Below are 20,848 nucleotides of genomic sequence, written 5' to 3'. Positions count from 1 at the left end.
AAATCATGATGAATAGCTCAAAACAAAATATACCACTTAGCATTAGCTATCCCAAAATTGTAGGATTCATGAGTGTTGATGTTAGAAGAGAGTACATTGGTGATTTATCGCAATTAAAATATCTGAACCGAGTTGCAAAGGGAAGAATATATTTAGATTTAAGCCATAAAATTGACGAAGCTATAAAAAGAACTACCGACGACAATGTCGAAAAAATTAATCTACTGTTAAAGTTTCTTGTTGATAGAATCAAAGATATACCACATGGAAATCAGTTTATTACTTACAGGAGAACTTTGATAAGTATTATGTGTAATGCCTATCATGCAGATCATATCCGTATAATGGCTTGTCTGTATAATGGTTCTATATACTTATGTTCATTGGACACTCCAAAAGAGATAAAAAGAATACAAAACAGAACCAAGCAGGAAAAAATATTTTGTGCTTGGGGTTACAAATTTGAACAATATTTATTGTCAGGTAAATAACTACTGAATACAGTATTCTATAAGTTTTTGTTAATTATTTTATTTTTTAGTAATCATTTGGTCTATTCATTAGTATCATGTGCAATACTTGAGAATAGCTGCTTTATTTGTGAAGTGAGGCAAAATTATTTTTATTTCAGACCTTCCTGGTCAATTGCCGGATATTGACAGGCCAGTCATAGAAAATGAGGAGTTCTCTCTTTACTACCAGTCCTCTCTAGGGAAACACCAACTCCTTTATGGTGCTCAAATAGATGGTCTTCTGGCTACAGACAAAGTACCACCTCCACCTGACACCAATGACTTTCAAACAAATTTAAATTACCTTAGAAGTAACCAGTATATTGAACTAAAAACTAATAGAGAAATACGAACACCAAACCAGGAACAAAATTTCAAGTATGTATCGCAGTAACAATAATTTATAAAGTTTTTTCAAATGGTCAAATCTACTCACTTGCACATCAACTTTTCACAAATGTAAAAACTTATTCTTCTCAATTTAATTTAAACCTTATAATGATTAAATAAAGTTTAAAATCCATTATTAAAATTTGTCCTTTTGAGCAAGGGATGACCTGGGAATGTTACAAAAACAGTCATAAGTCAAAACAAAATAGATAAAATATATACTTACTTTATCTTCTTTTATTTGATATTCTTTCCATAAGAGTAGATCTGAACATAATGCTTTCTACTTTTACAGGAAATACAAACTGTTGAGATGTTGGTGTCAGTGCTACTTAGCTGGTTTAAAAGGTTTACTCGTAGGATTTAGAGATGACAAAGGAATAGTAAGGAGATTGCAATGTTACAATACTGATGACATTGCTGCATATTGTGAGGCAAGTACTTCAACTTCTATTGTGACTACTGACATAATAGTAAATTACTTAACACGGTGTTTTACGTCAGTCACGATGCGGTATGCGGGACGAGCGTGTTCAAACCAATGGGATAAAGGAAAGGGATTAAAGGCCTCTAACCCCCCTACCCTTTGACCATAGTTAGCATACCATAATCGCGTCACGACGCGTAGGTACGTAGGTACGACGCGTCGCTGATTGAGGACACTGTTACCACACAGGTCATAATATTAACATTAACCTACATTATTTTAATTAAGCTTTGGTGTTGTTTCAGAATGAATGGCAACCTGAAAAGGCTTTAAAATATCTGGACGATTTTTTAACTTTCATTGAAACCAGTTTCAAGGATAAACTTGAAGAAACCAAAAGTAATGATCAGGAGCCACTTCATCTTCAATTTGATGACTATGGAAATAACTCTATTAGGGTCATTCCACAAAAATATGTCAACTCTCAGTCCGCGCCACATTTCACATGGAATATTTGTTAATATTTTATTCCAAAATTGTTAAATAACAGCTCGCAATGTGTTTTATTTATCACCCATTTATATTTTTTTAAACTATTTTTAAAACATCTTAAATTCCTTTTAAATTACCCATAACGTCATTCCCTAGGCATGTCCGTATTCCAAAAGTTTATGTTTTGGAACCCATATTTATGGAAACATCAACTTGATCCTTTGTTTTAATTAACGAATAATCTATTTAAACGTATATTACACCAAATTCTATTAATATTTTACGGTTTCAATAAACAATAATTTGATTTTCTTAAGTTGAAAAAGAGTCCACAGCTTTTAACGTCATTCCCTCGCCACGCACAGATTTTATAATTTTGCGCTTTAATAAGTATTTAGAGTGAATGACATTTAGTTGAATTTAAAGTACGATACGAAGTTATCTTCAGACCATACTGACTTTGCGGCAACCGTTTTTTGAATTAGTGCAAACGTGCCAATTGTTGCGGAAACATGGTGTTGATCCAGTCACTGCGTCAGTCCCTAGTTGAGTAGCTTTATTGATTACAATAGGAAATTGTATATAATTTATTAGTATTTACGTGTGGTTTTTTGGCTATTTTCGGCACATCGTATTAAGCATCTTATAATATAAAGTTAATCTGCATTTGTGTTAAGTTTTACTCCAAATCGTCAGTCCCTAGACCGTCAGGCCCTAGCTTTTAATGGCGCTAGGGACTAAGTTACTAGTTAGGGAATGGCGTTTTTTATATAGTGATAATAACAAAACAACTACATTAAGTATATTAACTTATCTATACATGTTAAGGTTATAAGTTTTATACTTTATTAAATGTCATATAGGAGTAATGTAGTATGAAAATATTAAAAGTTATAATTTCTCGTAAAATAAAGCATAAAGTGACTGGCCCTTTTAGACATAACATAATTTATTAATAAACTATAATTTACACTAATAAAGTATTCAAAAGCATCTTAAAAAAGTTTAGGACAAAATGACGTCGAAAATATACAGATTTTCATGGAATGACCCATTACGGTTTCAGAGTGTTCTGACAAAAGCAATGTGATTTTACCCAATTGGTATCTGGAGAAATGTAAATAAATTATGTAAGAACATAATGTTGTAATGTTTAATTACTTGAGCTCCTGTATAGATGACCCACGCTGAACTGTCCCACCAAACTCAATGACAGGGAGGCGCTACCATCGTTCAACTATATGGTTTCCAACATGGCAAAAATCGAAACCAGCGATCCGGTATTGACGGTGGCGCCCTACTGTCAATGTCATGCATAGGACAGTTCAGTATTTTGGAACTATACCTTCGTAAGACGGTATTATAGAAAGAGGGTATGCAGTCATTCCAAATACCACGAAGCTAATGGATAAAGATCGTCACATACAACCCGGTCGAGTTAACTGCGCACCTTGCAGCCGTCAGACGTCACTTCGACGCTCTGGCACAGAATAAGTAATAGTACAGGTACAGAAGGATTACTCCGCAAGACGATTTAAATAAATGCGAGTCTTGCTACGACGCTATACAGTGGAATTCAGCTCGCACAGCACTACGTACCTACAATTTTATTCACCTACAAGTTTTGTCTCTTTCTATCGCGTGCCTCTGAACTCTTCTTACGTTGTTAGGGGTGCTGTCTAGTGAAAAATTTATTAATCTACTTATATGTAATGAGGTACGTATGTAGGTAAGTACGCATTCATTATGGAAAACCTTGGGAGAGGCCTTTGTCCAGCAGTGGACGTCATTTGGCTGAAACGAACGAACGCATTCTGAGCAGTAGTCATGGTAGGTTAGGTTCCTATACTATCCTAAGAATTATTGATTACCTACATGACCAACATACCTTTCAGCATCTTTGGGAAGCGAAAAAAAAGATAAATCCGGTGTAGATTTCTTTTCGAATTTAAACACTCGAACCCCGCACAATATTTATTTCTCTTTATGTACATTTTTAAATAATACTTCGATCATAGAATAATTAGGTACATACTACAACGCACGCCAGCGTCCTGACGGGCGCGCGCGTGACACTCGACTGATATAATACCCGCCCGGGGCGCTTCGCTGTAGGTACTTAATTGAGAATGTTACTAGGTATGCAAAATCACTTGAAACCTATGTTACAGTTAAGCTTTTACATTTACAAATACATTAGTTTTTATTTCATTCAAAAATACCCAGTAGTTATGATTTTATAGGCATTCAAAGTTCGCTTAAATATTGAGTCCCGCCGACGGTCACGTGACCCCGTGTGACGTACATTCACAGCGTCCGCTCACTAGAAAACGGATATAAACATACTTAAATATTTTTTTTTTTGTAAATACAAACTTATTATACATATTAACACCCAGACCCATCACAGAAATTAAAATTGAACCAAACCCAAACTTGATGCGATTGTGTCGTTTTATTGCGAATTACCTTCCAGCTCCATCATTAGACCCCGATTACTATATAGAATTAAAATACTCATCAATACAAAACGAACGAGCCCAAACTCGATGCATTTAAGTCGTTTTATTATAGAGTTCCTATGGCCACCTTCCAGCTCCATCATCAGATCTGCTCCATGTCATCATAATATTGCATGGTCATCCAAATCACATGTGTTTGCGAAATTTCAGCTTAATCGGTTGCCTGGAAGTGGGTCTTAATTCAGTTTGCAAGATTCCACCCATACAAATATGAGCCAGTCGTTGTAATATGACGTCACGCGCATAAAATGGCGGGCCGGCCGCCGCCCGCACTTTTAAAATTCAATATCTTGGAAAGTAATTGACGTATCGAAATAATTCTTTCACGTGTATTTTTTATTTTTAACAGAGAATACAGAAAGCTAAAAAACAAAATTAGTGAACATTCTTCATTATCGGATGTACCGCGCGGAGTGAGCCAGAGCCCCGATTACGGTAATTTTTAACGTCAACAATCCAGACACGCTTCTCGATTCTGCGATACGATTGGTTGTTCAACAGCGTACGTCAGCTGTTTTGACCAATCGTATCGCAGAATCAGAAACGCGTCTGGATTGTAGACGTTATAAAAGTTACCGTAATCGGGGCTCAGGCCTGGCTCTGGTGCGAACGGGGCGAACGCGGGTAGGTGCGCGGATAAGAGCTAGGGACTAGGGAGTCGCATTTCGCGAGGTGCGCAGTTAGCTCGGTCTGGTTGTATGAAGTAGATGGCGATACTATTTAAAAACAGTAACATCGGGACACTTCTACCTACCTAGCGTCTTCCGATGGTCATGCTCTTGTCAGAGCAGCGTTGATACTCGACACGTGGCCAATGTTGAGCAGCCGCCGAACGCCGATTTACTTGTTTGAAGAAAGCCAGCGACCAGCGCTACCTCATCGCTGCACTGGCGAGACGACGTTCGAAAGACGCTAGTGTGGGGGAGGCCTAAAGGTCTGCTCGTTCGCCAATGGATGTTCGCAAACAGCCCTTATGTAGAAAGGTACCTGGGTGCCTAAACAAAGTTAAATTTTGATAAACTATTACAAACCCCTCCTTACGGACTTATTTCGAGGTGCAATAATTCGCAAGACTATGACTATTCATACAATTCAAAACTTGGACTCGTTTAAAATTATTTTAGTCTATTGCCTAAACAGTTTTTAAATCATTTGACACTCATCTTGACTTGTGTCATGCAAGACATCATTGTTGAATCACAATCACCATCAACCATCACAGCTCAAAAATGATTGAAAAACAAATTATATTACCCGTTATCTAATTCAACCAAATCCAAAAAGAAAATGTTTGGTAAGAAAACGTAACCAATCGAGCATTATGCAAATATGGGGCAAATAGCCGAAGAAAAATCGTCAGTGAAAATGGCCAAGAAAAGCTCTTCGACAGTCAAGAAGTCATCATCCGGAGGCACTAAGAAATCGAAGGCCGTGGCGCAAGAATCACTGAATTTTTCTGACCCTAAAGTGCAAGGAGTGCTATTAGTAGGACTACTGGCCGTATTAGCCCTGGCCCTATGGTTTGGCTTCACGCACGGTTGCTTGTCGCGCCGGCGGCGACGCCGACGCTCGTCCTGCTGTTAGAAATACAAAACATACTTAGGTAAGTTCTTAATATTATTACTAATTTAAATTTTAAAGACTTTCGACCATAGTTCTCATTGTCGGCGTTGTTTTTACGGTAGTTTTTTGTATACCTACTATCTTTATTAAGCGTCAGCCTACTACCTGGACTAAACATAGGTTACGTGGTGCGGTAGGCCTGAAGCTGAAAGAAGGTTGGGAGTTGCGGGGATTTCTGGCTTGTTTCGCCCGCGTAAATCCATTCAAGCAAAAAAAATCGGATTGAACTTCGTTAAACGGATAGATACAACACCCTTATTGTAATATGAACCCGAAAACGCTAACCGCCGAAAATTAGGTCTTGACCGACCGCTCGCGCTCCATTAAGATTAAATCTTTCCCTTTTTACCGATATAAGCCGGGAAACTTGAAATCCCAACTAATATTATAAATGCGAAAGTAACTCTGTCTGTCTGTCTGTCTGTCTGTTACGCTTTCCCGCTTAAACCTCGCAACCGATTTTGATGAAATTTGGCATAGAGATAGTTTGAGTCCCGGGAAAGAACATAGGATAGTTTTTATCCCGGTTTTTGAAACAGGGACGCGCGCGATAAAGTTTTTCTGTGACAGACAAAATTCCACGCGGGCGAAGCCGCGGGCGGAAAGCTAGTAGAAAATAAAACAAAAAAATCATATCAGAATGATATATTTTCAAATGTTTACATTCATATTAAACCTAAATAATAATATTTATGACCAGTATGTACAATTATTATTTTTTAATAATAGAACACACTCCTTGGACTTAATTCTATTTCAGTTTAGATTAGATTAATATTCTAGTTTAGTTAATGGAGCATTCTACTTTTACCGTGCTTTTACATTGTCTCATGTAAGTAAGTACATTAATGTACTTTATTTACAGATTTGAACGTAGAGTCCATACTTCGGTGCTGCTACCAGACGGAAAAATTCTTCGTGCACAACGAACTCTGAAATGACAGAAACGTATCACTAATTTTAAGACTTATTGATATCTAAATAACAGCAATAAAAGTTATAAAATAAATGTCTTCTGAATCGATACCCGTTTTATAATGTATAGGTAATGTAGCACTTAGCAGTTATCAAAGTGTGAAAGTGATTTTCCAGTCAATACGTCTGATTTTGATTGATTGGGGGACTGTGATGTGCTCAGAACCCTTTTTTAAAAGGGCTTCATCCTCGCCTGGTTGCATCAAAATAAATTATGTTCAAGGCAGGAGAGCAATAATAAATCCTTTTGCGTACCTAATATGACACTCAACCTACAACCCGGTCGAGTTAACCTGGCGCCATGAGTGCCGTGACGCAGGAGGTGCGCGGGTGAATGCGAGAGTCGCATTCCAGCATTGTGTGCAGTTAACTCGACCAGCCGGGCTGGGATGCACGCAGTGATAAAATCTTATAGATGATTTTAGGCGACAAATGTATGGGCTTATCACGCAAAATTGATAAACGCTTATCGCGGTGCGCATCCAAGGCCTAGTAGTACAGGTTGTACATGTGTTTTACCAAAAAAAACTGGCCAATATTTGGGCCTGATGCCGAATTATGTAGGTACGAATTAAGCAAACCCAAATATACTGGATGGAATTTTGTAATGCCACCTGGAGTGAAAGTACTCATAACTCTGTAGATAGAAAATTTTACTCAATCAAAACATTCCTTTATTCATGCCTTTATTTTTTTAAAGAAAGAACTACATTCAGAGTTCCGAAAATTATAGATTTTTAACAATTCCCAGGTGTGGCAAGCAGACATTTTTTGGAAATCTTTGAATGCAGTTCCATTTCTTTTTAAAAATAAAGGAATGTTTTATTTGAGAAGGAACAATCATCGTTTGTCGAAAAATAAATAGACTTACGGCCGAATACTGAAACGCTACTCAAATCTTTCACTCAGCTGACGGGCTCCTAAATTTAAGTATCCTTCAATTTTAAATGGTATTCTCAAACGCCACTCAACGGATTTGAAGCCGTGATCAGCTAAGCAGCTCTCAAATGTTTACATAATGGCAACATTTACCAAAAAAAGTATGTTTTCATTTACACAAATGATAACTTTACGTTTTTTATCCATTACACGCAGCATCGTTTGGTTATGTATTGTATTTTCTGGAAATATACTCAATGAACTTAACATAGAACAGTTTATTTTTAGTTTCTATTATATATAAATCTCGTTTTGTCATATAAAAAAAATTATGCTTGTATTTTTATTTAATTAAAAAAATAATTTTAAAGGTGATACTTTTTATTGTTGAAATCTATTAAGTGGCGATCGTGGACCGAAACGTAACCACAATTGACATTTATCATTGTTGACAGAGCATCAAATTGACAAATCAACAACTCTTGGAAATATGCGATGTCCCCTTATTCCTCAGAAATAGGCATGTTTATGTATTGCGATTTCATAGAAGCTATTTTGGTTGTTACTTCGTGCACTATACGATGCACAGTTGGCTGTTAGATGTGGAAGATATCACCTAGTACACGTTCATAACTTCCCGTTGCGTAGAACAGTAGGGTTATAATAAGTATTTGGTCCACTGGTTGTATGGCGTTTGGTGAGGGGTTTCAAAGAGCTTCCAAATTATGAATCCAGAAACAACACCGTTTCTTTAGAGACGCGGAACCTCGCTCGGAATTGCATGTCATTATAAGGGTCATTCCACAAAAATATGTCAACTCTTAGTCCGCGCCACATTTCACATGAAATATTTGTTAATATTTTATTCCAAAATTGTTAAATAACAGCTCGCAATGTGCTTTATTCATCACCCATTTATATTTTTTTAAACTATTTTTAAAACATCTTAAATTCCTTTTGAATGACCCAAAACGTCATTCCCTAGGCATGTCCGTACTCCAAAAGTTTGTGTTTTGGGACCCACATTTATAAAAACATCAACTTATCCTTTGTTTTAATTAACGAATAATCTATTTAAATGTATATTACACCAAATTCTATTAATATTTTGCGGTTTCAATAAACAATAATTTGATTTTCTTTAGTTGAAAAAGAGTCTACAGTTTTTAGCGTCATTCCCTCGCCACGCACTGATTTTATAATTTTGCGCTTTAATATGTAATTAGAGTGAATGACATTTAGTTGACTTTAAAGTACGATACGAAGTTATCCTCAGACCATACTGGCTTTGCGGTAGCCGTTTTTCGAATTAGTGCAAACGTGCCAGTTGTTACCGAAACATGTGTTAATCCAGTCACTTCGTCAGTCCCTAGTTGAGTAGCTTTATTGATTATAATAGGAAATTGTATATAATTTAATAGTATTTACGTGTGGTTTTTTGGCTATTTTCGGCACATCGTATTAAGCATCTTATAATATAAAGTTAATCTGCATTTGTGTTAAGTTTTACTCCAAATAGTCAATCCCTAGAGCGTCAGGCCCTAGCTTTAAACGGCACTTGGGACTAAATTACTAGTTAGGGAATGATGTTTTTTATATAGTGATAATAACAAAACAACTACATTATGTGTATTAACTTATCTATAAATGTTAAGGTTAAAAGTTTTATACTTTATTAGAAGTCATATAGGAGATGTAGTATGAAAAAAATGAAAATTATGATTTCTCCTAAAATAAAGCATAAAGTGACTGGCCCTTTTAGACATAACATAATTGAGAATGTTACTAGGTATGCAAAATCACTTGAAACCTATGTTACAGTTAAGCTTTTACATTTACAAATACATTAGTTTTTATTTCATTCAAAAATACCCAGTAGTTATGATTTTATAGGCATTCAAAGTTCGCTTAAATATTGAGTCCCGCCGACGGTCACGTGACCCCGTGTGACGTACATTCACAGCGTCCGCTCACTAGAAAACGGATATAAACATACTTAAATATTTTTTTTTTTGTAAATACATATCTATTATACATATTAACACCCAGACCCATCACAGAAATTAAAATTGAACCAAACCCAAACTTGATGCGATTGTGTCGTTTTATTGCGAATTACCTTCCAGCTCCATCATTAGACCCCGATTACTATATAGAATTAAAATACTCATCAATACAAAACGAACGAGCCCAAACTCGATGCATTTAAGTCGTTTTATTATAGAGTTCCTATGGCCACCTTCCAGCTCCATCATCAGATCAGCTCCATGTCATCATAATATTGCATGGTCATCCAAATCACATGTGTTTGCGAAATTTCAGCTTAATCGGTTGTCTGGAAGTGGGTCTTAATTCAGCTTGCAAGATTCCACCCATAGAAATATGAGCCAGTCACTGTAATATGACGTCACGCGCATAAAATGGCGGGCCGGCCGCCGCCCGCACTTTTAAAATTCAATATCTTGGAAACTAATTGACGTATCGAAATAATTCTTTCACGTGTATTTTTTATTTTTAACAGAGAATACAGAAAGCTAAAAAACAAAATTAGTGAACATTCTTCATTAATTAATAAACAATAATTTACACTAATAAAGTATTCAAAAGCATCTTAAAAAAGTTACGGACAAAATGACGTCGAAAATATACAGATTTTTATGGAATGACCCATAATAATATTTTTCAATAGCGTTCAGCCTTATTGCGTTCCTGCGATTAGATCTAGGTATTTCCTCGAGGCTCGAAAGAAATTATAACGATGACACACATTATTTACCACTATTTAGGTCGATTTAGGTATAAGAATAGGATTTAAGATACCGGGCAAGCACTCTCAAATTTAACAGCTGCTTAAGACGATTTGACAGTTGTTTGAGTAATGCTTAGCGTTGAATGGCGTTTCAGTATGCGAAAATTCATTTGAGTGGCGTTTAAGTGCAACTTAATTTGAGAGGTGCTTAAAAATTGAGAACTGCTCAGATATTGTTTTGAGTATGCGAAATGTAAGTTTAGGAGCTGCTTAACTATTTGAGAAGCCGTCAAATATTTAAATGGCGTTTCAGTATTCGGCCGTTAGGATAATATACCTCCAGTATACAGAAATTAGGATTATATCACAACAAAATACCTTATAATTCCCATGATTCAGTTCCTTCACCCCATTCGGAATCATTTGTTTCTTCTAAATTAGTCTTTGTTTGCTCCAAGTTAGTCTTTGTCTGCTCCAAGTTAGTGTTTGTCTGCTCCAAGTTATTTTTTTGTTCCAAGTTAGTCTTTGTCTGCTCCAAGTTAGTGTTTATTTGCTCCAAGTTTTTTGTTTGCTCTAAGTTAGTCTTTGTTTGCTCTAAGTTGGCCTTTGTTTTCTCTTCTAAGTTAGTCTTGTTTTCATTGTCTTTATTATTTGGAGATCCTGAAAACCAAAAAATACCTACGTTTAGTCTACCTTTATCTTTATTCTGAAAATGTATATAGGTTACGTAAGCCAAAAAGAACATTTTAACTGTGTTGGGGGGAGACTTTACTGGCAGGCCAAGTGCCCGTGCACACAAAGGGTGCCGTACGACTAGGCGACGCTTTTGTTGTTGTATGGGAACTTTTTATTTTAATTTAAGAGCGTTTACGTCTAGCATGGCATTTAGGTTTAGGTAATTTCGATGCTATTTTTATTCACACTAAAATAATTGTGACTGTGTGCGTGTTCTCACGCTCTATAGTCAAACCAAAATACTTTGATCCACCATCGTAAAAGGCTCACTTTTTCTATTCAAAACAAACTTTTCCTGTTAAATTTTCTTTTTTTTTTTTTCGGAAAATGCATAACATTTCATACCCACCAGCTGCGGGGGCAGCTAGTGGGTTATGTGGGGTTCTTCCTACCAGAAGGTGGGTAGCCCCTACACCCACTAAAAACCTGACTGTTACTGCCATGATCCATTGAGTGATATTTATTGGGGATATGAGGGAACGCGGGACATCGCCATTGGCTGTTGCCTGTAGCATTCGTCCTTAGCCGCCACCAGACACCTCCATGTCTAGCGACCGAGGCCTGTTAGGAAGGGACAGTTGGAGACCATAAGCTGTCCTCTTGCGCCCAGGGTGTCGGCGGCGGATAACCGGAGTGTCGGCTGAGGCCTCTCGCTCCCCCTTTCCAATGCTTCTTTCTGTGAAAGAACACTTTCACAGAGAGTAAGCACACTATACCATAAGATTATTTGTCTCATAAGAATTGTATTTTATACTAATGTAGATATTGTTTCCGAAAGCGAGCGGGTTCATTCCGTACCTGTACGCTTCATGCGTTCTCTAGCAAAAGCTGAAAATCAGTGTTCTGCCCTTTTGAGGGTAGTGTTTATACTGAGCTCTTTACTTTTTGCATCGCTGCGGCACACATCACTCTGATGCAGGGAACTACACTCAACATCAAATAAACCGCACCTTCCGCGACGCGAACTTTAAAGATTTTCTTCTGACACAATTATGGTACCCCAACAATATTGGTGTTATTTGAAAGCCCAATAAATATCCTTAAAGAAAAATACATTTCATTTCTAAATAAATGATTAACATATACCATAAATGTGACTTGAAAATAGACCTCACTTTGGGCTCACCTCTGGGATCAATTAGACCAATTTTTATGGTTACAAAACCAAATGAAGATCTCACGTGTCCTCTTTAACTGATGGATAGCGATTAATCCCAACTTAACAGTTTTATAGTCATAAAAAATGGCTATAGCGTAACTACCTATTTTTTGAAGAAGTGACTCTGGAGTCTGGATCCTTGTAAAGACACATTTTTGGGGTAAAAACCTTTCCTTTAATGAAATGAAGTTTAGAACTAGGCTTTCAAATGGTACCAATATTGGTGGGAAGTGGGGATGCATACGTTTGATAAGTGATTGTCGCGGGAGGTGCGATTTATTTGATGCCGAGTGTATTTGAAACGCTAATCATCTTTATCTTCTGTTGTTTTGTGACTTTTGTTATGTTGCAACTGTTGAAATTATTACTAACCTGTGTAACAAAATACGAGTGGTGTCACCTAGTGTGTTTCTTGACTAACTAACTTTATTTCAAATAAATATCAGTCTATGAGAAATCACAATTGAGTTTCAATAGCAACTATACATAATGTGTGTGTTAAAAGCATTAAAAAAAGTGTGTATTACAACAAATAAACAATTTATCTATCTATCTCACGCCTCTTCCCGATTGGTAGGGAGAGGTCATTTCCAACCGCCGCTCGTTCGCTTAGGCTGGGTACTGTTGGAGCGTGTCAGTCTGCTGCGGTGACTCACGTGCCAAGACTGCAGTGTTGACTGACAACCATCTACAGGCTCTCGGCCTATACGGTGGAGGAATGGCCCGAAGCATCCATGGCGTGTATCTTGATAGAACCTGGGTCGCCCTATGTGTGAGTCGATCATGCCGTCGCACCCACTCTTCTAATACAGGCAGAACTGCCTCTATGGTGCGACGTAAAATTTGGCTGACGGCCAGGCGTACCCTTCAGCACTCTAGGGCCTAGATCCTCAAGCTTCTACCTTTTGGTTTCCACCTCTCGTGGTGCACGTACACGTACATTTCCCCTTGGGACCTATGGTCACCTCGAAACTGGCGTCTATTCTCGGTTGTCGACACTAGCTTTGTCGCTACTGAGGATAAATGGCATAAATAATATCGATTGTCACCAGTGGCGACACATACTTTCCCAGTTGTAGCTACAGGCTTTCTCACAACTTATGACAAATTAGAAAAATACATCCCAATTATGCCTAGTGGGGACGTAGGTACACAAATATTGACACAAATGTCATCGTGCATGACATACGTAAAGTAAAAGTCAAGTAAGACCAGAGGAATACAAATATTATTAATTTTATTTTGAACTAGCGGCCGCCCGCGAGTTCGTACGCGTGGACCTCGTACCCCTTAGTTCGTAAAATCTGTTTTTTGATATCATGTTGATAGATGGCGTTTCACGGATTCCCCGCATGAATATTTACGAACGAACGTCAGAAACAGTAGTTTGTCCAGCACTGTAGATTTTAACCAATGACGATAGATTGCGCTTTTTAGACACGTCTTATTTATTTATTGAAATTTATTTGTCACATATCGTCATAAATTATAGCCTATATGTTAATCTGGGTTATAAACAATAATACTGTAAAGTTTCAACAAAATCCGTTCAGTAGTTTTTGAGTGAAAGAGTAACAAACATCCAGACATCATGACATCCAAACTTTCGCATTTATAATATTAGTAGGATAGGATATTAGTTAGGATTGTTATACGTCGCCACTAATGACAATATTTTTTTTTCCCATTTATCCTCAGTAGGGACATTCAGTGTCCACAACCGGGAATAGACGGACTGCGGATACTATGCGGTATTCACGAATTACCTCAGCCTGTGCCTCAGTGATATCATGCGTTGCGCTTTTTTCAACAGTAGGATACTCCACGACTACACAGCACTGTGCCATACTCGAGCCCCATATAGGACCATAATTATAACGCGCGACGCAAAAGTATAGTCAGCGACTCAGTGCAGCCGGGCCTCCGAGATTAGGCATCAACCGGCTTAGTGCGCCGGCGGTAGCCAAAAGCTTAGGGGTGAGACGATTCAAGTGGCCGTCAAATGACCACTGTCCAACTAACTACAATCCGAGGTACCTACCGCAAAGATTTTCCGACTGTAATTCCCTGCTGGCAGAGCATTCCTATTAACTATTCTGTAACCACCTATTTATGGTGAATAAATTATTAATATTATTCCTCTTTGTACATAACTTGCTGTTCCAAATTTTCGTCATTCATTTTCGTTTCATCGCTAAAAATAACTTAATTTTATTTTTCATTGTTGAAATAGAATTTGTTGTAAAAATAGACTGTAATGAAAAATAACAATAAAATATTTTAATTACCAAGTGATCGCAAAATCTACCACCAAGATTTTGCGGATACACTATAAACGTCCAGCTACCTGTCAAAGATCAACGTACGCGTGACACATGTCAGCAGAGCACCGAGCGACGTGACCTCACTCTGGGACGCCTCGAGGCGGACTGAATTTGAACGATTCGTGCGCGGCGATTTATAGTAGTTTTCAAATACTCATAGAAAAAAAATTACAATGAATTATTTAACATTTCAACATACATATTTTAGATAAGATAGTCTTCTATCATATTGAGCTATTTTTGTGTTGAATTAAGGAAGAATATTGGTGAAAAAATCACTTTGATTTCTGGGTATTTTACGTTTTTTGAATTTGTGATTTCTTATTGTAAAATGTTAAAATCTAAAAAATTTCTCAACTAACTATTTGCCCAAGGATCTATGCTATATGATATAAATGTTTATTAAATCGTTTTCACAGTATTTTTATAAAAATTTCAGCTTGTAAACTGACGCTAAAGTGGAAATGTAGAAAACCTGTGTGGACTTATCTTGATAGAATTCCTAAATACTATACTAATCGAAATATTTTCTCAACTATTTAGACTAGGAAATTGGTTAATTATTTATGCCTATAACATATTTGTAACTAGCTTTCCGCCCGCGGCTTCGCCCGCGTGGAATTTTGTCTGTCACAGAAAAACTTTATCGCGCGCGTCCCTGTTTCAAAAACCGGGATAAAAACTATCCTATGTTCTTTCCCGGGACTCAAACTATCTCTATGCCAAATTTCATCAAAATCGGTTGCGAGGTTTAAGCGGGAAAGCGTAACAGACAGACAGACAGACAGACAGACAGACAGACAGACAGACAGACAGAGTTACTTTCGCATTTATAATATTAGTTGGGATATAAACTGGTTAATGATTGTAACGAGTTGAAAAAGTACTGTTTTTGCGCCAAACGGCGTAAACGCTCTTAACTATTTTTGAATTAGATATACAAATAAAGATTCTGTATTTCCATCGTCTACCTGTTGTTAAAATCGAGCATAAATGGTCCTAAAAAGTAAATCTCTATTCTGTATAAAAAAAAAAACACTTACCAACAGTTTCTGTTATTTCCCCTCTCATTATCTTCAATATGTGTTGTTTTTCTTTCGAAAGATGTTTTCTACCATTTAAATGTACCGTCATTTGGTCAAAGTTGACCATGAATACCTGAAACAGATAACTAATCTGTACACACGATCCTATTATAACTGTTTTTGCGGTGAAAGAACAGCTAACAGCTCTTTTTGAATTGGGTTCTCGAGATATTAAATTAGGACACATCTTAGTACATAATATAAAAAAAATCTATCTGATAGCATAGATAGGAGACACGCTTCTTGCAATAATATGATTACTGATTACTTACCTTGCAAATATTACAATAAAGTTCATTATCCTTAGGTCCTGCCAATACTTGGATGTTTTCATTCGTTTGCTCATTACTGGAGTCTGTTGGCACACTTTTTTCAGGTATATTCATATATTTTTTTTCACGCTTGATCAGTTTTTCTCTAGAATCAAGGTAATAAAGAACATTTATTAAATAACTACACCATAATAATTAAGTCAAATAAAAATAATGAAGTGTTGAATGTTATTTCATAATTTTGCGAAATCACTAGTCTAGGAAGTTTACCTACATTCGTTCTGCCGCAGAATCAGGCAGCAATGCTGGATTTTTAGGAACTCTCCGGCCTTCTACAATTCTAAAACAATATAATAATATATTTATAAATCACAGAGCAATTTATATTTAAACGGGCGCTACTCACATACTATAATACAAAAAGAGTCCCAAAAAGAGTGTGCCAAACTAAAAATGATAGACTAATGGATGACTTATGATACAAATATCTTTACAGATGGTCTATAAAAGAAAATAAAAAAAGTAAAAGTATCACTATTTCAGAGATGTATTTTCATGTTTTTTAAATCCCCAATTTTGAGTTTATGTCTTGTTGCTCTTGAATAAGAAAAATATCTGATCATTGGATTATGTCAACGTGAAATTGTGAACTCTGTCAGTTTATAATATAACGAGTTAGATTGTAAACCAACAGTGTGTTAGGTTAGGTTAGATTGTAATTTAACTACGTCAGATTATAATCTGACGGAATTCATAATTTTACGGTGACATATACACAGCAACAAGACATAGGCTCAAACTTGGGGATTTAAAAAAACATGTAAAAAAATCTTAAAATTGAAATGGTGATACCTTAAAAAAAATGTTTTGTTAGATGATCATCTATTAGTTCATCATCTCCTTAAGTTTGGCATGCACTTATTGGGACACATAATAAGCATAAGGTTGATATTATTCTATTACTTACGCGCGATGAGGTTTACCCTCGTAGTGCAACTTAGCGTGCGATGTAGAAGTGATATGAACGTCGCATAGCTCACAATAAAGTTCACGAGCCCTTAAAGGTAGCTAAAACACAAATAATGTTTTTGTCTGTAAATGTTCTTATTGATAAAATTGTATTTTTTTAACTAAAACTACAGACTAGAGAATTTCTATATAAATATTAATAATATGCTGTAATCTATAAAGAAGATTGGTTGGATTGGTTTTAATTTAAATCTTTACCCAAATCTAAAATTCATCATGCATGAAAATGTGTTTTAGTACAAATAGAGTTTTAAGTGTCATTTCAATCTTAATATTGAAATTGTCTTATACCTTTGACAGAGATTGCCTGTTTGGATGTTGTAACCATTTCTTTTGTTTCTTCAAGTGATTTTTTGAAACATAATGAAGTTGTGCTGAAATATTAATTCAATATGATTAATAAAATATACAACATCTTCCATCACACCCTTATCTATCATAACCAAAGATGTAATGTTGTGTGTATAAGTGCCCTAAAAATGGCAGTTACATACTAATAAAGAATTTTAATAACAGGCTGATTGAATGAGATATGAGTGCTCACTAAATTACAGACAATTATCTACATGTATAAGATTGTCAGCAAGAGGAACTGATGTGCCATGAGGCCTACAAAGATTGTTGTGAACATGTTTTTTTTTATTATTTACTTACAAATTGCTCAAGGATGTTAAAGGGTAGTATAACCCAACATAAAGGAAATAAACCACGGCTATAACAGTGTATAACACTTGAAAAATAAGTAGTAACAGTGTCTAAGTAGCTCAGTTGGAAGAGCAGTCGCCTGGCAAGCTGAACATTTAAATTCAAAGTTAGTTATTTTAGGTAAACAATGCAACCTGTTATACACTCTTTTCACCAAAAAACTTTGTAAACATTGTATGTTTCACTTACTAATGTGGGGTGTGTCCAATTGGTAGCAGCACAGTCCACAATTGTCCGGTTCATAAAGCTCCAGTAACTCACTAGGTAAACCTCTAAGTGTTTCTTTCGGAACACCACAACCTACAATATGATAAAATTAAAACCTAATTGCTACAGACAAGACAGATCCCTTAATCATTTTTTATTACAGGCAAACATTCTTAGGAAACTTATAACTTACGCATTAAAAACTTTATTTTCTCATCATCACATTTTGGTTCCCGCTGTCTGGTTCCTGAGAGTGGCGGAAAGAAGTTATCTTCTTGGAACTCTATATCCATCAGTCTACGTGGGTGATACCCTCCACTGTAGTTGCCAAAAGCTTCATAGTAATGATTATTTCTGAAAATATTTTTAAGTTCTTGTCTCAGTGAATGCCAAGCCATGTACGAGGGTGGTCTGAAAAGTTTCCGACCTCAACGTGAAGATGGCAGCACACATCAATTAAAGTCAGGGAATGTAATTGTGCATCTTTTGACAGCAACACTTCAAAGTTTCAGCCATTTTTGACGAGCGGTTTTTATTTGAAAGTCGTTTGAGTGAGTCGATGTGAGTATTTTTGTGAAAATTGAAAAAATCGAGTATCGAGCTGTCATAAAATATTTGTTTTTGAAAGGGAATACCCCTACGCAAATCAAAGATGAGTTAGATTCTGTGTACGGGGACTCTTCACCGTCATTTACCACAGTAAAATTTTGGGCAGCCGAATTTAAACGTGGCCGTAAGAGCTTGGGAGATGATGAACGTTCGGGACGTCTAAAAACTGTAACTACTGACGATAACATCGCTAAAGTTCACCAAATGGTGTTAGACGACCGCCGAATTAAAGTGAGAGAGATAGCAGAGGCAATGAAAATATCCAAAGAACGTGTTTGTCACATATTAAATCAAGATTTAGGCATGAGAAAGCTGTCCGCGCGTTGGGTGCCGCGTTTGCTAACGTCAGACCAACGATGTGTTCGAATGAACATTTCCAATGCTCTGTTGGCGCAGTTTAGGCGCAATAAATCCGAGTTTTGGCGCCGACTAATTACTGTAGATGAGACTATGTAGAAAAATAAAAATAAATTTTAAGAAAAAAAATCTTGTATCTATGTTAGGTCGGAAACTTTTCAGACCACCCTCGTATGTACATATGTGATGTGTCAGTCATAAGAAGGAAGCTATGCTGTCTATAAATGATAAATAATGAGAAAGTAGGTAAAATTTTCACAAGATAGCAATGCTATCATCACTGTTAAATTGTAACAATGGTAAGTCAAAACTACTAAAACAAATTAAGGGTTTTAGATTAAAGATTAAACCCTGTAGAAATTCCTCTTGACAAATTACAGTATTGATAGCTCAATACATACCTTGCATCAGCATTAGTTCTGCGTCTATGTGTACTATACATTTCGTCATGGTAATCATCATCTTGCTGCCACCCTAAGCCACTTTCCAGAAAATGCCGTTTCGCCATCTGAATCAAATCATTTAACTTATGAACTACAGCAGTGTAAATTACAGCAGGATTTTTATTATAAAAAGTAGTAGAATGTGTAGTACAATAATGTTTTTATTTAAAACCAAAAACTACCTCTACCTCAGACCAAGTATAACCTCTACTCTAGCTTTTATAAACAGAATAGCAATTCACACACACAAACTGAAATTAAGGCTTTTTAGCACGCTTTTTTTACTTTAGCTAATTCAAAAACTAAATCAAAATGTTCATACAACACTACACTTCAGTCAGCCACAGTCAGCCAGCCTCGGAACAATAACTAATATCATAGAGAAAAGTAATACATAGGAAAACTAATATTGTTCCGAGCAGCCAGCCTATGAGCAGCCATCACAGATTACTTAATAGTGGCAGCACTCTTTTATGCTCTTTGGTGGCAGCCATGATTTTGACAATTAATTATCTATGACAAATTGTCAATTTTATGAAATAGTAATTTATAATTATAGCCTGACCAGGAACATAAAAACCCTGGCATAGAGGCGCGTCAATTGCATTTGATAGTGCAACACTGAGTACAGTCGTACCTGTGTTAAATTAATAGGCTAACTTTATGTATCAGGATTCAGGATTACGTCCTAATTAATTGATATTTTCATAAATTAACGAATAAAGATTATATAGGTAACCTGGTTTAAATAAATTAAATGAAACCATCAATCGAGCTAGTACGATTTATTTTATTATTCATCAATAATCAAATTCAGAACTTAAATATTCAACTGCAATGTCTGTTCATGAACGCTTCAAACTCGGTACTTCTTTCCCAATTCCATAAAGTTCAACACTTAGAAAGTGACAAAAAACTTTAAAATAGGTATTTGAAACAAACCACAGCTAATTTTCATAGTGGACTGTACTATACGATAAACATGTCAGTCAATTTGACAACCTTTGTCGGAAACATTATTCAATGAAAATATTGTCCGAACCCTTAGTATTTCTCTTCGATAAATACTTTAACACATTGTGAACCACTTTTCTTTCACGACTATAAAAAGATTTTAGCAATTTAATTCACAAAATCAATTGCGCACATTTAAAATAAAGTTTGTTTACACTTTGACAGCAATAGACTGACATGCAAAGTGACATGTCAATGAAGTTTTCAGTTACTGCACAAAATATAACAGAAGACAAACTCCATACTAAACGCGCTCGAGCCACGCACACATAGACACCGCTCTAGCAAGACTGTCTTGGACGAATGCGAGCGCGACGTGGCGCGACAGACGTTCGCCACA

The 20,848-nt window shown here is 36.3% G+C and overlaps 2 protein-coding genes and 1 long non-coding RNA gene across 5 annotated transcripts; 2 read left to right on the top strand and 1 right to left on the bottom strand.

The window, feature by feature from the left end:
- Positions 1 to 330: 330 nt before the first annotated feature.
- Positions 331 to 1,850, top strand: LOC135078540 (decapping nuclease DXO homolog). The gene is made up of 4 exons (XM_063973081.1): positions 331 to 483; positions 632 to 890; positions 1,198 to 1,336; positions 1,635 to 1,850. Exons 1-4 carry the CDS (start codon positions 345 to 347, stop codon positions 1,848 to 1,850), a joined length of 753 nt encoding a protein of 250 aa, XP_063829151.1. The 5' UTR covers positions 331 to 344.
- Positions 1,851 to 5,440: 3,590 nt separating this feature from the next.
- LOC135082099 (uncharacterized) lies at positions 5,441 to 6,975 on the top strand. Its single transcript, XR_010259345.1, has 2 exons — positions 5,441 to 5,946; positions 6,832 to 6,975. It is a non-coding gene; the product is annotated as an uncharacterized LOC135082099 (long non-coding RNA).
- On the bottom strand, positions 6,597 to 19,916 carry LOC135082074 (uncharacterized). Of its 3 annotated transcripts, none has more exons than XM_063976850.1 (11): positions 19,677 to 19,916; positions 19,453 to 19,559; positions 18,279 to 18,439; positions 18,068 to 18,178; positions 17,465 to 17,547; positions 17,112 to 17,212; positions 16,419 to 16,484; positions 16,145 to 16,289; positions 15,831 to 15,945; positions 10,948 to 11,229; positions 6,597 to 6,898 (listed from the first exon to the last, which is right to left on the bottom strand). In XM_063976850.1, the coding sequence occupies exons 2-10, from the start codon at positions 19,557 to 19,559 to the stop codon at positions 10,949 to 10,951; spliced, it is 1,170 nt and encodes a 389-aa protein (XP_063832920.1). In that variant the 5' UTR covers positions 19,677 to 19,916; the 3' UTR covers positions 6,597 to 6,898; position 10,948. The 3 variants fall into 3 exon arrangements, with proteins under 3 accessions (XP_063832920.1, XP_063832906.1, XP_063832914.1); XM_063976836.1 differs by having other exon boundaries at positions 19,683 to 19,916; XM_063976844.1 differs by having other exon boundaries at positions 19,817 to 19,916.
- Positions 19,917 to 20,848: the final 932 nt, after the last annotated feature.

This window comes from Ostrinia nubilalis, chromosome 2, assembly GCF_963855985.1.
Source record: "Ostrinia nubilalis chromosome 2, ilOstNubi1.1, whole genome shotgun sequence".
Taxonomy (NCBI): Eukaryota; Metazoa; Arthropoda; class Insecta; order Lepidoptera; family Crambidae; genus Ostrinia; species Ostrinia nubilalis.
The sequence above is the reverse complement of the archived record's forward strand: the minus strand, read 5'-3'. Positions and strand labels throughout refer to the sequence as shown.

Excerpts from the sequence above, each read along its gene's own strand:
- LOC135078540 (XM_063973081.1), top strand. The coding sequence starts at position 345 with ATGGCTTGTCTGTATAATGGTTCTATATACTTATGTTCATTGGACACT. Across the intron at positions 484-631 it reads TGAACAATATTTATTGTCAG|ACCTTCCTGGTCAATTGCCG; the intron begins GTAAATAACTAC and ends TTTTTATTTCAG. Across the intron at positions 1,337-1,634 it reads ACATTGCTGCATATTGTGAG|AATGAATGGCAACCTGAAAA; the intron begins GCAAGTACTTCA and ends GTGTTGTTTCAG.
- LOC135082074 (XM_063976850.1), bottom strand. The coding sequence starts at position 19,559 with ATGGCGAAACGGCATTTTCTGGAAAGTGGCTTAGGGTGGCAGCAAGAT. Across the intron at positions 17,548-18,067 it reads ATTGGACACACCCCACATTA|CACAACTTCATTATGTTTCA; the intron begins GTAAGTGAAACA and ends TTAATATTTCAG. Across the intron at positions 11,230-15,830 it reads GGAAATAACAGAAACTGTTG|GATCTCCAAATAATAAAGAC; the intron begins GTAAGTGTTTTT and ends TTTGGTTTTCAG.